The following is a 22,064-nucleotide window of genomic DNA, read 5'->3' on the forward strand; positions in this document are numbered from 1 at the left end:
AGGTAATGTCTCACTATAGCCATAAATGTAATGTCTCACTATGGCCATAAAGGTAATGTCTCACTATAGCCATACAGGTAATGTCTCACTGTAGCCATAAAGGTAATGGCTCACTATAGCCATACAGGTAATGTCTCACTATAGCCATAAAGGTAATGTCTCACTATAGCCATAAAGGTAATGTCTCAATATAGCCTTGAAGGTAATGTCTCACTATAGCCATACAGGTAATGTCTCACTATAGCCATAAAGGTAATGTCTCACTATAGCCATAAAGGTCATGTCTCACTATAGACATAAAGGTAATGTCTCACTATAGCCATACAGGTAATGTCTCACTATAGCCATAAAGGTAATGTCTCACTATAGCCATAAAGGTAATGTCTCACTAAAGCCATAAAGGTAATTTCTCACTATATCCATAAAGGTAATGTCTCACTATAGCCATAAAGGAAATGTCTCACTATAGCCATAAAAGTAATGTCTCACTATAGCCATACAGGTAATGTCTCACTATAGCCATAAAGGTAATGTCTCACTATAGCCATACAGGTAATGTCTCACTATTGCCATACAGGTAATGTCTCACTATAGTCCTAAAGGTAATGTCTCACTATAGCCATACAGGTAATGTCTCACTATTGCCATACAGGGAATGTCTCACTATAGTCCTATAGAGGTAACGTCTCACTATAGCCATACATGTAATGTCTCACTAAAGCCAAACAGGTAATGTCTCACTATAGCCATACAGGTAATGTCTCACTATAGCCACACAGGTAATGTCTCACTATAGCCATAAATGTAATGTCTCACTATGGCCATAAAGGTAATGTCTCACTATAGCCATACAGGTAATGTCTCACTGTAGCCATGAAGGTAATGCCTCACTATAGCCATAAAGGTAATGTCTCACTATAGCCATAAAGGTAATGTCTCACTATAGCCATAAAGGTTATGTCTCAATATAGCCATGAAGGTAATGTCTCACTATAGCCATACAGGTAATGTCTCACTATAGCCATACAAGTAATGTCTCACTATAGCCATAAAGGTAATGTCTCAATATAGCCATGAAGGTAATGTCTCACTATAGCCATACAGGTAATGTCTCACTATAGCCATACAAGTAATGTCTCACTATAGCCATGAAGGTAATGTCTCACTATAGCCATAAAGGTAATGTCTCACTATAGCCATACAGGTAATGTCTCACTATAGCCATAAAGGTAATGTCTCACTATAGCCATAAAGGTAAATTCTCACTATAGCCATAAAGGTAATGTCTCACTATAGCCATAAAGGTAATGTCTCACTATTGCCATGAAGATAATGTCTCACTATAGTCATAAAGGTTATTCTCAATATAGCCATAAAAACAAAATTGTCTCGCCACACCAGAAGCTTTTTTGACATAACAGAAACATTTTATAACTCGACCGATATATCTTTAAAAGAAATGTTTGTAGCAAGTTGCATAAAAATGTGACTTCCAGAGTGTTCGCAAGGTTTTACTATAGCAATATAATGAAAACTGTCGCAGACCCTGGACGAAATGTTTTCTATTTCGGCAGAATACAATATGAAAAAAGTAGTTTCAGCAATGTTCGTTATGATTGGGCAAGGTATGTGACTTCTAGAATGTTGACAAAGTTTCAATTAATGAAATGGAAAAGCGATCATTTTCGAATTCGGCAAAGATATAATTACAATAAATGTTCTGATCAACTTTGTGATGATTGGGAAAAGTAATGTCACTTCTTTAGTCATATCAGGAAAACCATAAACACGTGGTAATAGTGCATCGTCTATAAGTCAGTCGTACGCTCATTTATTTGCCGTGTTTGGCGACGAAAGCTGAAATGGGAAATTGATCTGGCAGAACTTTCATTCGTAGGACTTCTCTGCGTCTAGATCGCCAGGGTGGACGCAAAACATGCACATGTTATAACACTGATTTCCGTCTAGTCCCAGAAAACGGACTCGAGATCGTTTCAAATAAGCCTTAGGCAAGCAGCTTAAATAAATAGGTTTAAACTAATAACACTGATTATTAACGAAAAACTCCATAAAAGCCGTAAGTGTAATCCCTGATTAGCCTGCGCAGACTGTACAGGATAATTTGGGACGACACTTTACTCACATACATTAAGCTCCGTTTTCCAACACCGCGACTGATATGTACCCGGGCACACGTACCGTTGTTAAAATGCTTTATTAGCTGTCAAACCAGGGTGCAGGTTCACGTGACTTTGTGGGTCCGCCTTTTAATTTAACTGGATTTAAACACGACGATTAGTGGTGCTTTACTTTAAATAACTTTTTAAAACAATTTTTCTTAAGAATTTCAACTAGTCCATAAAAGATAGATTTTATGCTTCTTATGGCAATGTGAAATACATCAAAATTATTTTATTTAATAAGCATGTGTTCTTGTTCAAAATTCGATTTTACTACACGGTTATGCCTCACGGAACTTGAACTTTTGTCACCAATTTCAGACGTGTTCAAGTATTTATTCTTATAACTTAAGACATCGGCACAAACTGCAAGAAAAACTGTCTTTTATGCACTTAAGATATTTGAAAATCTATTTCAATAACATAAAATATTTGCAAAAATAAAGTTTTTAACGTGTGTAAACCACTGAAAACCCCATCGATTCTGCACCATGTAACTGGAAAGTCAACACACTCAAATGTGAACTACACTGTTATGACACATGAACATTCGGAGAATTGAAAAGCACCTTACTTTAGTCAAATTTTAGTTTAACATTATCAAAAGAATGTATACTGTGTGTGCATTGTTATTTGTTCTTACTCAGATACGTCCCTCTACCTGGTAACAATGTACGATGAAAAGCTACACATAAAATGTATTACTTTTTTTCATTTCATTACTTTATTACTTTTTTCACAGTAAAAAAAATTGAGGAAAAAGTCCCAGATTAGCTTGTGAAGTCCGCACAGGCTAATCAGAGACTAAAATCTCCGCTTTTATGGAGTGCTTCGTTTAAAGGAAGTCTAAGCTAAACGAAAATCCAGTCTATGCGAAAACCATATACAGACTAATCTAGGCGGACACTTTACGAACATGCATGAAGCCCCATTTTCTCAGACCTTGACTCAAATATAAAACAGGGAAACATTTACTTAGAAAAAAATCTCACAGCCTACAGCTACAACATTTCCAAATTTTAGTTAATTTTCAAATGGATGTTCTGTAACAACGGTTCATTTTAACGATGAAAATCTTAATCCGCAATAGTGATCCGTTCGTATAAAAAACTAAACATGTTTATGTTTGTAACAATATATGTGTCGACCAAACGCATAGTATGTGAGAATTTCAAGAAAACGGTCATGAATGATACTGACAACAGAAAAGTGTGCATGGTAAAATAATTATTGGTAAAAATAGACCTTATTGCAAATTAGTGTTGTTTCTATTTTTCATTAAAATATATCAATTATATACACACTTAGAGAACACAGATTGTTAACTGAAAATACAATAAACATACATGAATATTAAAGTTCGAATATTTTACAACAAACATGCAACTAATATCATTACCTCATGTGCGTACCAGTCAAGAGTTTTGTTACAGACAAAGCAGTCTCATACTGATGCAGTGCCCATTTCGCGGCTGCCCATTAATCGCCACCCAATGTAAATAACAATTTTAAAAAATATATTGTAGTTGTTGATCAATACAGCTGATTTGATTAACAATGCTAGCAATTCATTCTTATTGATCATGCGGTATTGCAATATTGACGATTTTTTTGGGCTAACTGACCTTCTAAACGTAAAACATGACACGATGTGGGAATCTATGTATCATACTGCACATGCACAATGCATCTTAATTCTAAGTTGTATTTTAAAACGCCCTCGAGAGTGTTTCCTGGGTGGAACCAATTTTTGATGTCTTAAGGTAGATCTTAAGAACGCTCCATTTAGATCACAGTGTTCAAAAAGCGCATTGATTGGTTTCTTCGGACAGTGAATCAGTTTCAGTGTAAACAAACGAACTTATCTTAAAACATTAAGAAGCTTTCAAAGACATTTACACACTGTTGAAACATTCGCTGCTTCTTGGCAGCTGAACAAAAAAGAAATTGTTATGTAGAATTAGCTTATCATAGTTCATGATTTTCACAACCTCGCCAAATAAAAATATAGAAAATGGACTGCGTATATACTTTTTAACATAATTTAAGTTGATTTGGAAATGCAGATAACATGAAAAAGCAATTAGGCAAGCAGCTAAAACACCATTATCTTCTTCTCTGCGACAGTCTCGGAAGTCAGCCAAATCGACCTCTTTATCAATCAATTCCGACGTGAAAATTGGGATTGAAAACTTTATTTTTAAGCGAAACCCCACTTTGTGTGTTTGTTTGTTTCTCTCAATAGTATAATATAGAATAGAATATAGTATAGAATGTTGCTGCATTTCTTGAAAATTCTGCCTAATTTTCCCAACAAGTCATAGCCTGACAAAATGTAGAAAAAATGCTAAATTATTTGAATTGCATCCATATTCGGCGGTCGACGAAACACTATACTCTACACATGTTGTCACATACAGCAAGCTGTTCAAAACAGCAAATATCTAGGTTTCGGTTATATAGTATGCATATGTTTCCAACGCGTGAAAAATAAAAGATAATATTGTTTAGAAACAAGAAATATCTTTAAAAAAGATATACGGCGTTGATTGTGGTCGATGTTTATGAACGATCAAAAGTTATCTCTATGAGATAAAAAGTAGCGGATGCCTTTTTTCTGCGCAGTTGTTAGCTACATCATAAGCAAATCAATTACGGGGTGTTGCGCCAGATTTCGTGGCTTATTTTGCTTTATGTGATATTATTACTCAGATATCTATATTTACAGAATAGAAAAACACAAGAAACATGAAAATAAACGAGTGCATATAGGTCAGCCGGCAATACTCGAATCTTATTTAATTGCATAATTATAGTATAGCGAATTATTGTGGTCATGCTTAATAAACTGGTCTAAATGGATAAATATTTCTAATTAATTTTATCAAAATTGGTCCTTATCATGCAAATTTTGAAACCATATTAAAAATCGATGATTGACATACCACAATAATATCGCCGAATATCTTTATTTAGTATCTTTCTGATCAAAACAGACTTCAAGTGCACAAAGTTTACGAGACGGCGTTTATATAAAGATTTCTGCAACTGACCGCAAACTGACCTTGATACCTTGCGGATTGGAATGCAATGCATTACAGTCACTACGTTATTGTCAGTTAGACACAATGATCGCAACCCCTTTTGCGAACTCCGGTGATGAACTGTATATAAACTCTGACTTTCACAAAATGACCGCGTATTGACCCGAAATCTCGCGGGTTGAAATGCAATGCAAGTAAGTACTAAATATGACAACATAGCCTTTAGTTAAACGCTTTTGCGCTGGTAATTCTCTGAAAATAAAAGGTGAACGCACAAACTGTATTTATGTCGAAAATTGATTGTAAAACTGTTCTATCTATTGGGCCTTTTCATTAGAGATAAAATTGTTTCATGCAGTAAAACAGTGTTACAAAGACGCGGATATGTTTCCAATGTTCTGGTGTTATACTCAAATCAGCCAATGGAATAAATGAAGTGCATTCATTCGTAGCTAGCCGCGGGAAATTTTATTTGAGTATTATTGGACACTTACAAAGGTCAAGTCAGGGTGAAAAGCTGGCTTATTCAGCTTACGCCGAAAAACATATTCACAATCATGTATAATGTATAGGTAAGACAACACCAAACAAAATCATTTGTTTAGCAAAACATCGGGCATGACTGTTCTCATGGGCACACTAGAGAAAGGTCGACGTCAGGGCCGTCAGAAGAAAAGCTGGATGGACGATTCAAGAGTGGACATCCCTTCCCATGAATGAATTACTCTTAGCAGCACACGTGATGCTGGTGATGGTGATGATGATGTTGACATTCACGACATTCGCTCTGACTCGACGTAAACTGCCATTTGCTGTTTCATATTCACATAATATATTATCGTGATTTAGTTATTATTGAATAAACTCTATCTAAAATGCAATCTAGTGGGGTGCAGAAACTTGGGAAAAGGATGGCTTGAACGGGAAAAATCGTGTATTAACAAGGCGATTCACGTGCCGTTCAAGCCCTGTTATGTGTTTTTCATATCCGTAAACTGGTCCACGCACAGTTACTTCCATTCTCCAGCCTTCGACGACTCTCCAAGCACAAATGGGGAACTGAATAAGCACCAGTTTCCTCATGCGTGCAGGGGAAAAGGAAATTAATATTTCAATCCACTTTTCAAATTATATCATCTGCACTCTCTTGACAACAGCTTTATTGTATTGGCAACGTCAATTAAGTGAAGGTTATTTACTCAACACTTTCAAAAGACGTACTATTCTGTAAATTAAGTATTTTTGTACCTTCAACGTTCCTGCTGTATGCTTAAAATACTTCAGTGACAACATGTTGGCAGTAAATTTTTAGAAAATTTAGTTGGAACGAAATAAGCTAGACCTGTACGAAATAAACATCTATCGTTGAGTGACCCGAATCGACGCTGCCCTAATTCGACGCATTTTTTGTTTTGCCTCTGTTTGATACATACGCGACATCCGTTGACGTCATACAATAGCACATGGTGCTCTACGGACAATTTACTATAGTTATTGTTTGTTATGTGGAAAATAGCGGGTTAAAAGGTAAGATATGGTTGATCGGTTTGCAATTGATGGATTTTTATGCCCCTCTTCGAAGAAGAGGGGGTATATTGCTTTGCTAATGTCGGTCGGTCTGTCGGTCGGTCTGTCGGTCCGTCCACCAGGTGGTTGTCAGACGATAACTCAAGAACGCTTAGGCCTAGGATCATGAAACTTCATAGGTACATTGATCATGACTCGCAGATGACCCCTATTGATTTTGAGGTCACTAGGTCAAAGGTCACTGTGACCCGAAATAGTAAATTGGTTTCCGGATTATAATTCAAGAACGCTTATGCCTAGGATCAAGAAACTTGATAGGTAGATTGATCATGACTTGCAGATGACCCCTATTGATTTTCAGGTCACTAGGTCAAAGGTCAAGGTCACGGTGACCCGAAATAGTAAAATGGTTTCCGTATGATAATTCAAGAACGCTTATGCCTAGGATCATGAAACTTGATAGGTAGATTGATCACGACTAGCAGATGACCCCTATTGATTTTCAGGTCACTAGGTCAAAGGTCAAGGTCACGGTGACCCGAAATAGTAAAATGGTTTCCGGATGATAACTCAAGAACGCTTATGCCTAGGATCATGAAACTTGATAGGTACATTGATCATGACTGGCAGATGACTCCTATTGATTTTCAGGTCACTAGGTCAAAGGTCAAGGTCACAGTGACCCGAAATAGTAAAATGGTTTCCTGATGATAACTCAAGAAAGCTTATGGCTAGGATCATGAAACTTCATAGGTACATTGATCATGACTCGCAGATGATCCCTATTGATTTTCAGGTCACTAGGTCAAAGGTCAAGGTCACAGTGACAAAAAACATATTTACAAAATGGCTGTCACTACAACTAAGAGCCCATATGGGGAGCATGCATGTTTTACAAACAGCCCTTGTTATGTATATTTTACTTAATGCAAAACTTTTGAACACTTTACACCCAATTGTCTTTGTTAATAAGACCGTGGGATAATGCATCGGTTTCGTCTGCAAAAGTTCACTATTTCATTCATAAGTTACGTGACTGCTATTTGACAAAACATCGTATAAATAGATTTATTTTCACTATGAAAAAGGTGTACGCGTAAACTTTGATTTGAAGTCCGGATATGTTTTTGGTTATGCTGTAATACAATTTTAACTATATGTAGCAAGTGTTTATGTTGGTAATTGCATATTATGTTTATTACTAATTTTCATTTAATTAATTGTAAGTGCAGGTTCCACAAAAGAAGTACAGGTTATATTCACATATCTTCCATAAACACAGCTTATGACAGGGTTGCTGACACAGGCCCCTATTAAAACCCTGCCAGACAGTATGGCATCACACAATTAACAAGAGCACCGCCTTGCGGGTGCAGACCGCTAATCTATTTTCTTTTTAAAGATGAAGGGACTCTTATTTTCAATCACAAAGGAGGGAGGGGTGGAGTGAAGAGGGGTGTATAGTGTGGGGGCGTGGACATTAATTACATTATCTTCCAAAAATCCGCAAAAAAAATGCGCAAAAAAAACTAAATTTTGGGGGGGTGGGTGGGGGGGGGGGATTCTTGGGTGCGATGGTTGTACGGTATTTCAAACATAAAATAATAAAAATAAATATTTGTGTTTTTTAACCGTTTCAAAAAACAAAAATGGGGGAGGTGGGGTGGGGGGGGGGTATAGTGTGAGGATGTGGTAGTCATTTGTGAGATGATCTTAAAAAAAATAGGGGGGGGGGGGGGAATTCGGAGGGAGGTATTCTTGGGTGCGATGGTTGGACGGTATTTCAAACATAAAATAATAAAAATAAATATTTGTGTTTTTTAACCGTTTCAAAAAAAATAATTGGGGGGTGGGGTGGGGGGTATAGTATAGTGTGAGGGTGTGGTGGTCATTTGTGAGATGATCTTAAAAAAAAATTAGGGGGGGATTAGGGGGGGGGATTCGGGGGGGGTCAAATCTAATCATAAATAAAGAAGTTATGGCATTTTTAGCAAAATTTAATAATTTGACCTTGAGAGTCAAGGTCATTCAAAGGTCAAGGTAAAATTCAACTTGCCAGGTACAGTAAACTCATGATAACATGAAAGTATTTGAAGTTTGAAAGCAATAGCCTTGATACTTTAGAAGTAAAGTGGATCGAAACACAAAATTTAACCATATATTCAAAGTTACTAAGTCAAAAAAGGGCCATAATTCCGTAAAAATGACAACCAGAGTTATGCAACTTGTCCTTTTACTGTACCCTTATGATAGTTTGCGAGTGTTCCAAGTATGAAAGCAATATCTATGATACTTTAGGGGTAAAGTGGACCAAAACACAGAACTAAACCAAATTTTCAATTTTCTAAGTATAAAGGGCCCATAATTCCGTCCAAATGCCAGTCAGAGTTACATAACTTTGCCTGCACAGTCCCCTTATGATAGTTAATAAGTGTTGCAAGTATGAAAGCAATAGCTTTGATACTGTAGGAATAAAGTGGACCTAAACACAAAACTTCACCAAATTTTCAATTTTCTTAGTATAAAAAGGGCACATAAATCTGTCAAAATGCACGCCAGAGTTATCTTACTTTGCCTGCCCAGTCCCCTCATGATAGTAAGTAAGTGTACAAAGTTTGAATGTAAAAGCATTGATACTTTCTGAGAAAAGTGGACCTAAACGCAAAACTTAACCGGACGCCGACGCCGACGCAGACGCAGACGCCAAGGTGATGACGATAGTTCATAATTTTTTTTCAAAAAATAGATGAGCTAAAAATCTTAATTGATTTAATTAATTTCATTTTCATATTACATTTACAGCAATTACACATTTAAGTACAACAACCATGAGTTAATATTTTATTCATTCAGTCTCCACAGGAGTGATATTTACATTGAAATCATGTAACCAATCAGATGCGTCGTTTTAGGGCACTCTCAACAGATATGGCCGCCGACTTGGGTCATTTCGTTTTTCAACGAATTTTTGTTGATAATACAATCAATTGAATTTAAAATGTGTAAATAAATGGTACATATGTAATGAAATAACAAAATTAAATACATAAATCCCTATATAGAGCAACAACCATGAGTTAATATTTTATTCATTCAGTCTCCACAGGAGTGATATTTACATTGAAATCATGTAACCAATCAGATACGTCGTTTTAGGGCACTCTCAACAGATATGGCCGCCGACTTGGGTCATTTCGTTTTTCAACGAATTTTTGTTGATAACACAATCAATTGAATTTAAAATGTGTAAATAAATGGTACATATGTAATGAAATAACAAAATTAAATACATAAATCCCTATATAGAGCAACAAAACTTCAACAATCTGCTTGTATGCGTCGAAATTGGGCACTCGAGGATATAAAAACAATGATTTATTCTGACGATATATTTATCCGTCACGACCAGTTAATTCCAAAATAATTCATAAATTCTTACTTTGCGCGTCTGCATTTTTAATTTGCATTAATCCACTGTTTAAACACATTTTAAATCGACAACTGCCTATCCGAAGTAAAGCCTCGTCTTTTCTGATAATGATCGAGTGAGGCATATGTAAAACACAACCTTGAACTGTATGACGTCATATGACATAATCAAATGATTTTGTCGACGGGGAATGAACACGACATATTGATTTCAATGTTATTTTACCCCCACAAACGAAGTTAAGCGGGCATATAGGAGTGAACTTGTCGGTCGGTCGGTCGGTCTGTCTGTATTAAGTGTCCGCTCTCTAGTTCAAGTAGTTTTCATCTGATCTTCACCAAACTTGGTCAGAAGTTGTATCTACATGATGTCTAGGCCAAGTTGGAACATGGGCCTTGCCGGGTCAAAAACAAGGTCACGGGGTCACTTAGTGCGTTTTAAACATTCAGCATGTTGTCCGCTCTCTAATTCAAGTAGTTTTCATCCGATCTTCACCAAACTTGGTCAGTAGTTGTATCTAGATGATCTTAAGGCCAAGTTCGAACATGGGCCTTGCCGGGTCAAAAACTAGGTCACAGGGTCACTTAGTACGTTTTACACATTGAGCATGGTTTCCGCTCTCTATTTCAAGTAGTTTAAATCCGATCTTCACCACACTTGGTCAGAAGTTGTAACTAGATTATGTGTAGGTCAAGTTCGAACATGGTCCATGCCGGGTCAAAACTAGGTCACGGGGTCACTTAGTGTGTTTTAAACCTCACCATGTTGTCCGCTCTCTAATTCAAGTAGTTTTTATCCAATCTTCACCAAAATTGGTCAAAAGTTGTATCTTGATAATGTCTAGGGCAAGTTTGAATATGGGTCATGCCGGTTCAAAAACTAGGTCACGTGGTATCTTAGTGCGTTTTAAACCTCACCATGTTGTCCGCTCTCTAATTCAAGTAGTTTTTATCCAATACTCACCAAACTTGGTCACAAGTTTTATCTAAATGATCTCTAGGACAAGTTTGTTCATGGGCCATTCCGGGCCTTAAACTAGGCCACGGGGTCACTAAGTGCGTTTTTTTAACATTCAGCATGGTGTCTACTCTCTAATTCAAGTAGTTTACATCCAATCTTCACCAAACTTGGTCAGAAGTTTTATGGAGATGATCTTAAGGCCAAGTTCAAAGGGCCATAACTCTCTAAATAAATCATCTAACCAGAACCCACAAATAACATGCGCATCTCCTCAAGGTAGTTAAGCTTCCCATAAAGCTTCATTGAATTCCAGTCAGTAGTTGGGGAGAAATAGCCCGGACCAGAATTGCACTATATGTACAGTTTATAGAAAATTTCAAAGGGCCATAACTCCGACCATAACCGGCAGATAATATGCACATCTCCTGTTGGTAGTGAAGCTTCCCGTAGAGTTTCATTGAATTCCCGTAAGAAGTTGCTGAAAAATAGCTCGGACAAGAATTGCACTGTATGAACAATACAAAATTTTAAAGGGCCATAACTCTGTGAAAAATCATCCAACCAGAACCGGCTGATAATATGCACATCTCCTCTTGGTAGTGAAGCTTCCCATAAAGTGTCATTGAATTCCAGTCATTAGTTGCTGAGAAATAGCCCGGACAAGAATTGCACTATATGTACAATTGAAAATTTCAAAGGGCCATAACTCTGTGAAAAATCATCTGACGAGAACCGGCTTATAATATGCACATCTCCTCTTGGTAGTGAAGCTTCCCATAAAGTTTCATTGAATTCCAGTCATTAGTTGCTAAGAAATAGCCCGGACAAAAATTGCACTATATGTTCAGTTAAAGGAAAATTTCAAAGGGCCATAACTCTGTGAAAAATCATCCGACCAGAACCCGCTGATAATATACACACATTCTCTTGGTAGTGAAGCTTCCCATAAAGTTTAATTGAATTCCAGTCATTTGTTTCTGAGAAATAGCCTGGACAAAAATTGTGCATGGACGGACACACGGACGGACAGACGAAGCGGCGACTATATGCTCCCCCCAAAACAAATTTTGGGGGAGCATAATAAATGATTGGACCCCAGTCTGTTTAAACTATTACTGGTATATAAAAGATGGTGTATTTTCTCAAACTGTCATTGCTCTGAATATTAGACCGGTTGTATTTACCATTTTTATACTTTTTCTGTACATATTTTCATATAAAAGAAGGGAATAGTAACATTATATACTGTGAACTCATAACAATCCAATATTGAATAAGGATATTATTCATATCCATGTCTATTCAGGGCTTAACACTAACTTTTTTTTCAACTAGCCCATTCGGGCTAGTAAATGCAGAACCTACTAGCCCTGACCAATCTTGCATGTGCCCCGACCAAAGTATTATCAAAACCTTTATATTTATCATTTAACTTGTATTTTCTTGTGCGTGGAGATGCGCAATTATGATTCAATCATTCTTATTAGCTTGCCTTACTAATGCTAATGAATTCAATATTCATCTACTTAAGACATCTATTTGTAATCTTCACGCCATTTCGGGCGAAATTTCCTTGTGTTTTTTTTTCCTTGTACTTTCTCTTACTTTCCTCCTTCCCTTTTCTTTTCTTATCCGAGGAACCCCATCCCCACCCGTAAAGCCAAACTTAAACAACGTCATGAACGTTAAAACCTTTGTACATAGATTGCCGCGGTTGCCGTCTGACAACAAACGGTAAGTGAATCTTAGGTGTCGCAAAATAAAAAATAACGTGTAACTGTAGTCGTAACAATTGTACAAGGTTAACTCTCTACTAAAAGCCGGGATCGACCATTAATATTAGTTTTTCTAATTGAATTGCGTAAAAAAGATTGTCAAAACACTTCTAATCGATCAAACAAATTAAAATTATTTAAAATTGATAAATAAATAATAATTTTATATTAACTTTGTGTTCATGTCGAGTTTTATACCTTCATCAATCCCGGACAATCCTGGGCGATCCCGGCTTTTAGTTTATAACGTATTTTTATCGAGAAAACACGTCACTTTAAAAAAAAACCAATCAAAACCGTATCTAGCGGAATTCTGTTTAAAAATAGGTACTGACGTGTTTTACCAGGAAAACCGCCGGAGATTTTCTGAATTGTCGGCCTCTTTTTGATTGCAATCAGGGGGTTCCGAATCTATTTCGAGTTACGATCTGTTTGTAGTCTCCGACTTCACTCTGGGATTTAATTGTCATCTGATCATAATGTATTAAGATTTTTGCATATTTTAAAAGCTTATTTAAAACGCAGTTTATTGATATAGAACATATAATCCCGCCCAAAATACACACGACCGGTCGGGCATGTTACTGGGACATTGGCTAGCCCGGACCTAGGTACAGGCAGTGAATGTCGTTCGGACGTGCCTTAGTGTTAAGCCCTGCTATTCATATCTATGTTTTCAGTAAAAAAAATTCATACATATATATTTGTTTTCAGTAAAATATAAACTGGAAAAGTGGCTCCTTTTAAACTTTAGTCTCGTTATCAATTAATTAATGCTGTTATTTTTCAGTCAGATTAAAATGTTATGCTTTATTCATAAATACATTTGCATACAATTATCATAATCTAAAACTGCAAATATATGTATTCAGTTATTGATTGTTATTCATATGTAGCTAAATTGTATTTTACAAAATAAAAAGAATTATGACCTGATTACTTTCTTAAGTATATATAGTAAATAATTCAACATTTTGTGAAAGAAGATTATCCTTTAACGTGTAATTTGTTTCATTCTCATCTAATTATTTGATAATATCATTATCTCAGAAAATTAAAACACTGGAGCACATTTCATCTTTCTTATCAGTTGTAATCATCCCCCACAGTGCTGGCTGGTGGCAAGCAGATACCAAATTACCCTGCTCCCCAGTGTTTAATTGTCAAGCAATTAATTATGGATTTCACCCTTCATGATAAGGTGATTGGTGAAAATGCTGCCTTACCCTTGTCCTATAACCCAATCAAATGAGTGCACTGCTATTCTTAGCATCCAGGTAAAGATAAGCACTGATCAAAGATCATCACTGACCACTCAACAGTTTCAACAGTTTATTAGTACTCAGCACATACATATGTGATATGAGTTTACAAATATATATACATATAAATGCCCAGGCTGTGGGTCATGTCATGTTTGAGAAAGTGCAAACATATGTGACAACCTGAACAAATAAACAGGTACAAACACATGGTGGTTATACATAATATATGCACTTTTGTTGATTTTAGTTTTATTATGTGTTTGCCAGGTGGCTATTTTTGACAAGTTTCAAGATAATTGTAATAAATTGCAAAGAACAGTTTCATTATGCTCATTCATAAGTAAGTCAAATTTTATACAGTTTACGTTCGTTCGATATTTCTTAAGTAGATATTTGTTTCGTGGCTCATTAAATTATGTCATTTGAAAACTTTTACACTGATGTAAACTATCTGCACAGTTCTAAGACAGGCCCCAAATTCCTGTGCTGGCCACTTTTCACACATTTTGTTGCATGTAATTTAATGACCGCAGACCAATGAAATAACTATTAGCATCAGCAGGTACCTCAATATCTCTGACAGTTGCTTGATGCCTAACCCCTTGTTTACAGCCCTTTACAGGGAACAGCAATTGCTATACAGTGGGATCAATATACATGTAGAGATAAACTAATAAATACACCTGTCTAACATTTATTTTTGGAAAAAAATCGGCATGCTGACAGCATAGAAAGAACAGATTACAACATTGAAGCAAGCTCTTGAAATAGAAAAATTATGTACTTATATATTTCCAAGAAATGTTCATACAATACAATGTTCATACAATATATATAAATTTAATGGGCGTGATATTTCATAGCTTTAAGTACAGTGTTGCCTGATTGAACCTACTTAATATGGCTATTATTTAACGTATATATAACTATCACAAAGTCCTAGTGTATATTATGAATATCAAGAAAGAAAAAGTAAAGATATGTACATAAAAATATCATTTACAGCTTAAGCAACAACTGTTGTCAAAATTCAATTATATGGATCAATAAAAAAATTATTTGAAATATTCTCCAACTTTACTGTTGAACATTTTTTGACAAAAAACTATCATGTCTAAATGTACACATATCACAGATATATTTGGTCAGGAATTAAAGAGATAGAGAAAATGTACTTAAAACCCACTATTTGCAATACTAATGATATTAAATGCAGCTGGTATTTGAGAGTAAAGGGATAATTAATAGATAAGTAGAATTATAAACAAGATGTGTTTGTGAAACAAAATGTCCCCCTGTATGAAGTTTGACCTTGTAGGATGACCTTGACCCTTCACCACTCAAAATGTGCAGCTCCATGAGATACACATGCATTTCAAATATAAAATTGCTAGCTTCAATATTGCAGAAGTGACATTACATGAGCAATTTTGACCCATATATTTGACCTTGAAGGATGACCTTTAAAAATGTGCAGCTCAATGAGATACACATGCATGCCAAATATCAAGTTGCTATCTTCAATATTGCAAACGTATTCATAAAATTAGCGATTTGGGCCACATATATTTGACCTCTGACCTTGAAGGATGACCTTGACCTTTCACCAATCAAAATGTGCAGCTCTATGAGATACACATGCATGCCAAATATCAAGTTGCTATCTTCAATATTGCAAAAGTACTCATAAAATGAGCGATTTTGGCCACATATATTTGACATCTGACCTTGAAGGATGACCTTGACCTTTCACCACTCAAAATGTGCAGCTACATGAGATACACATGCATGCCAAATATCAAGTTGCTATCTTGAATATTGAAATACTGCAAAAGTGTACATTAAATGAGCGATTTTGACCCATATATTTGACCTTTGACCTTGAAGGATGACCTTGACCTTGACCTTTCACCACTCAAAATGTGCAGCTCCATGAGATACATATGCATGACAAATATCAAGTTGCTATCTTCAATATTGCAAAAGTTATTGCAAATGTTAAAGTTGGCGCAAACAAACCAACCAACCAACAGACCAACCAACCAACAGACCAACAGACAGGGCAAAAACAATATGTCCCCCACTACTATAGTGGGGGACATAAAAACTGTTTTGAAACATAGATTCGCAACTATTATTAAATGTAATAAGCATAATACGTTAGATTTGACATTTTTCTAGAAGATAAGCTGATCGCTCTAGATAAATGGGTTTGAGCGTCCCGATTATACTGCTGGGAGGCGATAATTGAAAGTAATAAAATTATGTTTCTGGATAATTTTAAAACTAAATTTCAGCAAGACTTTTTGGTGTTTAATCGAAGAATCAGAGCTGTAAATATACTTTCCGTATATTAGTCTAAATTTTTAACTATTGTGTATTTATATCACAATGTCTATGTTAAATATATATTTTTCTTCAGAACATAGACTTATAGAAAACTGTAAACCATGTACTGAGCAATGCGGAGGTATTACATTTGTTAATGCTGATCAGAGAACTATACATAGATTTAGTAGTCCACTGGGCTGATGTCCTTAAATAAATTTGCAACTTGAATTTACAAAAGTTATTTCAATCAAAAGAGTCTTTATAATTTAGAAAATGCCAAATAACAAGGTTGCCATGGAAACAGTTTCATAGCACAGTAGTCTGTTAAATACACCAAAACATAGTAGGTTAACTTGGCCTATCAGTAAAGATCAAAGATAAGGCTCTACAGTGCATTAGTACATGTACATTTATTTTATGAGATAGGTTTCTTAAATTGCATGCAAACTACTGTCTTTATGTACACCACATTTTATAAAAGAAGTCCCAGGTTTATACAAGGGAGTTAACTATTACTTAACTATTAGAAAGTATGTACAGGTTATCTTTCTTTAACATTATGGCTAGACTGTTTTCACTATATACATATTGAGAAAACTACCCACCCCTTGTCAGCCATGTTTTTCAAGCAAAGGTTACCATTTCTGAACTCATCCAAGATATCATTGGGACAAATCTTCTGAGCAAGTTTCATCAAGATCGGAAAATAAATGTGGCCTCTAGAGTCTTAACAAGGTTTTACTATAGCCATATAAGAAAAAATGCCCTGCCCCCTGGGGGCCATGTTTTTCAACCAACCGACATCATTTTCGAACTTGTCCAAGATATTATTGGGATGAATCTTCTGACCAAGTTTTATGAGGATTGGACAATAAATGTGGCCTTTAGAGTGTTAACAAGATTTTGCTTAAGCCATATAAGGAAAAAGCCCCGCCCCTTGGCAGCCATGTTTTTCAAGCAAACATGACCATTTTCGAACTCATCCAAGATATTATTGAGACCAATCTTCTGACCAAATTTCATGATGATTGGACAATAAATGTGGCCTCTAGAGAGTAAACAAGGCAAATATTGACGTCGCACAATGAATGACGGACAACGGACGACGGACAAAAGGCGATCACAAAAGCTCACCATGAGCACCTTGTGCTCAGGTGAGCTTAAAAACTAACACGATTTTAACCATGCACCAATATACAGCTGCCACCCTGATACTTTGTGAAAACGAAATTTCGCAAACTTAAGAACATTTTTTCTTTCAGATTTGCCTCCTTGAGAAAAAGTATGGAGTAAAAGTCTAATTATTTTATTAATAATTCATTATTTTTGCTTACAAAATGCGTTGTTGTTTTTCACATTAAAATGTTTAGCAAAGTTGGTCTTCCCGTGGGATTTTCCCATGTGATTTTTCGTTCTTTAATGGAATTTTTCTATTTTCACCATTTCCCCACTTTCTGCATGGAAAAATAAATCCCATTGGATTTAAACAAATGTTTGCGTATGTTTATGCTTAAATATCGATTTTAAGCGTTCTAAAAGTATGTCTGCTGATTTTCGTTCAAATTTCTTTGAAAGAGACAAATTCAACTTTTATATGGCAAAAACGAATCCCATAAGATATTTTTCTTATTTAAAAAAATAAATACTATATTATATCAAATTATTAACAATATCAACAATCTACACGATTGTAAGGTGTTTAATCTTGTTTTAAAAAATAAACTTGCAAATGCGCCATCTAAAATTGAGCTATGCTGGCCGTATATGACATAAAACACATTTTGAAATGACACTGGTCATTTGATCTAAATAACGTGTATGTGACTTTGAATGATATATACAAAAAGTATTTGACATGGAATAATGGTAAAGCAGTTGCACTTAAAATTTGGCAGAGGACATTTGATAGATCAATATATATTTTTTTATTTGCATTTTAAATTCAACTTCGGTAATTTTGAAAAAATCCATGATATAAAAATTCAATGAGGAAAGTTTCAGATGTTGTTTTTTTCAAACACGATAAAACGCAATAAATCGTGAACAGTGTTTATCACTTGATAAAATATATTGTTCCTGCAAGTTATATGAATAATCTTTCAAAATAAGAACAAACATTTGTTTTTTCCCATTTTAAAAATAGGATTTGCCTATAACTAAAATAATGATTATACAGTCCTTAAATGTAGTTTAAATACATTAATACAAAAAGAAAACAAGCTTTTAAACATTCCCATGAATGAAGTGAAAAAAAAATCCCATATAAAAAAATGCAATAGGAAAGGCTATTTTAAACACATAATATTTAATAAAAGAAATGGAATTATTACGTAAAAAAATAATAATCAATAAATGATCACAATGAAGCATTAATATGGCATGCCTTATCTACAATATGAATATGTTAAAGGAAAAAGGTTGTTAAGTTTGCGAAACTTCGGTTTAGCAAAGTTTTTTGGGGGCCTTATACAAAAATATTGTTTAAACAATGAAAAGTTTAATTGAATACATTACTACAGGTGTCATATTCTATATCTGTCCCCAACAAGTGTTCCACAAACAATAAGCACTCCAGTGGACTAAGCTTTGAGCCTTAAGGATGCTCCTCGTTGCTGATCGTCTTTGCCTTCTTTGTGGACCAACTCTGTGTGACCCTTAAGATTACTTTTCTGACTAAATTGTTGATCACAAACACTGCATTCAAACGTTTTTTCCCCTGTGTGGACCAACATGTGATCTTTAAGAACACTTTTATGAGACAAACACTGCATTCGAATGGCTTTTCCCCTGTGTGAACCAAAAACTTTTTCGACTAAATTGATTATCACAAACACTGCATTCAAATGTCTTTTCCCTTCTGTAAACAAACAGAATGTGATCCATAAGGTGACCTTTCAGACTAAATTGTTTGTGACAAACACTGCATTCGAATGGGCTTTTTCCCCTGTGTGGACCAACTCTGTGTGACACTTAAGATGACCTTTCCGATTAAATTGTTTATCACAAACACTACATTCAAACAGCATTCTATGCAAAGTTTTTTCGGTGGCCTTATACCAAAATATTGGTTAAACAATATTAATGGAATTGATAACTACAGGTGTCATATTGTGTATCTGTCCCCCACACGTGTTCCACAAACAATAGGCACTCCAGTGGACTAAGCTTTGACCCTTAAGGATGCTCTTCATTGCTGATCATCTTTGACAAACAAAGGCCTAATCTTTGTGGACCGACTCTATGTGATGCTTAAGAGTACTTTTACGACTAAAATGTTTATGACAAATACTGCAATCAAACGGCTTTTCTCCTGTATGAACGATCATGTGATCTTGAAGTTTACCTTTCCGATTATATCGTTTATCACAAAAAATGCATTCAAACGGCATTCCCCCTGTGTGCAACAACATGTGATCCTTAAGAATACTTTTACGAGTAAATTGTTTATGACACACACTGCATTCAAATGGCTTTTCTCCTGTGTGGACCAACATGTGACGTCTAAAATCAGTTTTCCTATTAAATTGTTTATGACAAACACTGCAATCGAATGGCTTTTCCCCTGTGTGCGTTAGAATATGGCAATTTAGATCAAAGGTCGTGTTGAATGTCTTCGGGCAATGATGGCAGACAAGCCTATCTGAAAATAGAAAACAGAAAAGATCACACATGTGCCATTTTCAACATGATTGGAACAAGAGTACCGCCTTGCGGGTGCAGACCGCTCATCTATTTTCTTTTTAAAGGTAAGGGGACTCTCATTTTCAATCATGAAGGAGGGAGGGGTGGAGTGAAGAGGGGTGTATAGTGTGAAAAATAATTCGGGGGGGGGGGGGGGATTCTTGGGTGTGATGGTTGGACGGTATTTCAAACATAAAATAATAAAAATAAATATTTGTGATTTGTGTTTTTTAACTGTTTCAAAAAAAAAAATTGATGGTAGGGGTGGGGTGGGTGGGGGTATAATAGTGTGAGGGTGTGGTGGTCATTTGTGAGATGATCTTTAAAAAAAAAAAAAAAAAAAAAAAAATTAGGGGGGGGGGGGGGATTTGGGTGGGGGGAGGGAGGGGGGATTCTTGGGTGCGATGGTTGGACGGTATTTCAAACATAAAATAATATAAAAAAATATTTGTGTTTTTTAACCGTTTAAAAAAAAAATGGGGGGTGGGGTGGGGGGGGGGTATAGTGTGAGGGTGTGGTTATCATTTGTGAGATGATCAAACAACAAAAATTAGGGAGGGGGTGGGGGGGGCACGGGGGATGGTTTGGGTGGAGTCTATTGTGGTATGTCAGGTACGAGTAGTTTTGTCAAAGTATCAATCAAATCTAATCATAAATAAAGAAGTTACGGCAATTTTAGCAAAATTTAATAATTTGACCTTGAGAGTCAAGGTCATTCAAAGGTCAAGGTAAAATTCAACTTGCCAGGTACAGTAACCTCATGATAGCATGAAAGAATTTGAAGTTTGAAAGCAATAGCCTTGATACTTAAGAAGTAAAGTGGATCGAAACACAAAATTTAACCATATATTCAAAGTTACTAAGTCAAAAAAGGGCCATAATTCCGTAAAAATGACAACCAGAGTTATGCAACTTGTCCTTTTACTGTACCCTTATGATAGTTTGCGAGTGTTCCAAGTATGAAAGCAATATCTATGATACTTTAGGGGTAAAGTGGACCAAAACACAGAACTAAACCAAATTTTCAATTTTCTAAGTATAAAGGGCCCATAATTCCGTCCAAATGCCAGTCAGAGTTATATAACTTTGCCTGCACAGTCCCCTTATGATAGTTAATAAGTGTTGCAAGTATGAAACCAATAGCTTTGATACTGTAGGAATAAAGTGGACCTAAACACAAAACTTAAACACATTTTCAATTTTCTAAGTATAAAAAGGGCACATAATTCTGTCAAAATGCCAGTCAGAGTTACATTACTTTGCCTGCACAGTCCCCTTATGATAGTTAGTAAGTGTTGCAAGTATGAAAGCTATAGCTTTGATACTTACGGAAAAAAATGGACCTAAACACAAAACTTAACCAAACTTTTCAATTTTCTAAGTATAAAAAGGGCACATAATTCTGTCAAAATGCACGCCAGAGTTATCTAACTTTGCCTGCCCAGTCTCCTCATGATAGGAAGTAAGTGTACCAAGTTTGAATGCAATAACATTGATACTTTCTGAGAAAAGTGGACCTAAACGCAAAACTTAACCAAAATTTTCAATTTTTTAAGTATAAAAAGGGCACATAATTCTGTCAAAATGCCCGCCAGAGTTATCTAACTTTGCCTGCCCAGTCTTCTCATGATAGTAAGTAAGTGTACCAAGTTTGAATGCAATAGCATTGATACTTTCTGAGAAAAGTGGACCTAAACGCAAAACTTAACCGGACGCCGACGCCAAGGTGATGACAATAGCTCATAATTTTTGTTCAAAAAATAGATGAGCTAAAAATGCTTAACTGATTTCTCTCCTACAGCCTTTGATAATTAAATGTGACCTTAACATTCAACCAAGGACTTGCTTCTTGCCTTTGCAACTGTATCTCA

The 22,064-nt window shown here is 35.7% G+C and overlaps 1 protein-coding gene across 6 annotated transcripts in view; it reads right to left on the reverse strand.

Moving 5' to 3' along the window:
• LOC127864613 (zinc finger protein 436-like) overlaps window positions 1-22,064 on the reverse strand; it is a 165,797-nt gene that overhangs the window by 45,011 nt on the left and 98,722 nt on the right. For 2 of the 6 annotated variants that reach the window (XM_052404406.1, XM_052404408.1), the window contains exon 5: window positions 14,235-20,152. The exons of the other annotated variants lie outside the window; for them this stretch is intronic. In XM_052404406.1, the coding sequence (XP_052260366.1) occupies window positions 19,731-20,152 (422 nt within the window). In that variant the 3' untranslated portion in view covers window positions 14,235-19,730. Of the gene's footprint in view, window positions 1-14,234; window positions 20,153-22,064 lie in introns of those variants that run through there. 6 annotated transcript variants of the gene reach the window in all.

The sequence above is a fragment of the Dreissena polymorpha genome, chromosome 1, assembly GCF_020536995.1.
Source record: "Dreissena polymorpha isolate Duluth1 chromosome 1, UMN_Dpol_1.0, whole genome shotgun sequence".
NCBI classification, from domain to species: Eukaryota; Metazoa; Mollusca; class Bivalvia; order Myida; family Dreissenidae; genus Dreissena; species Dreissena polymorpha.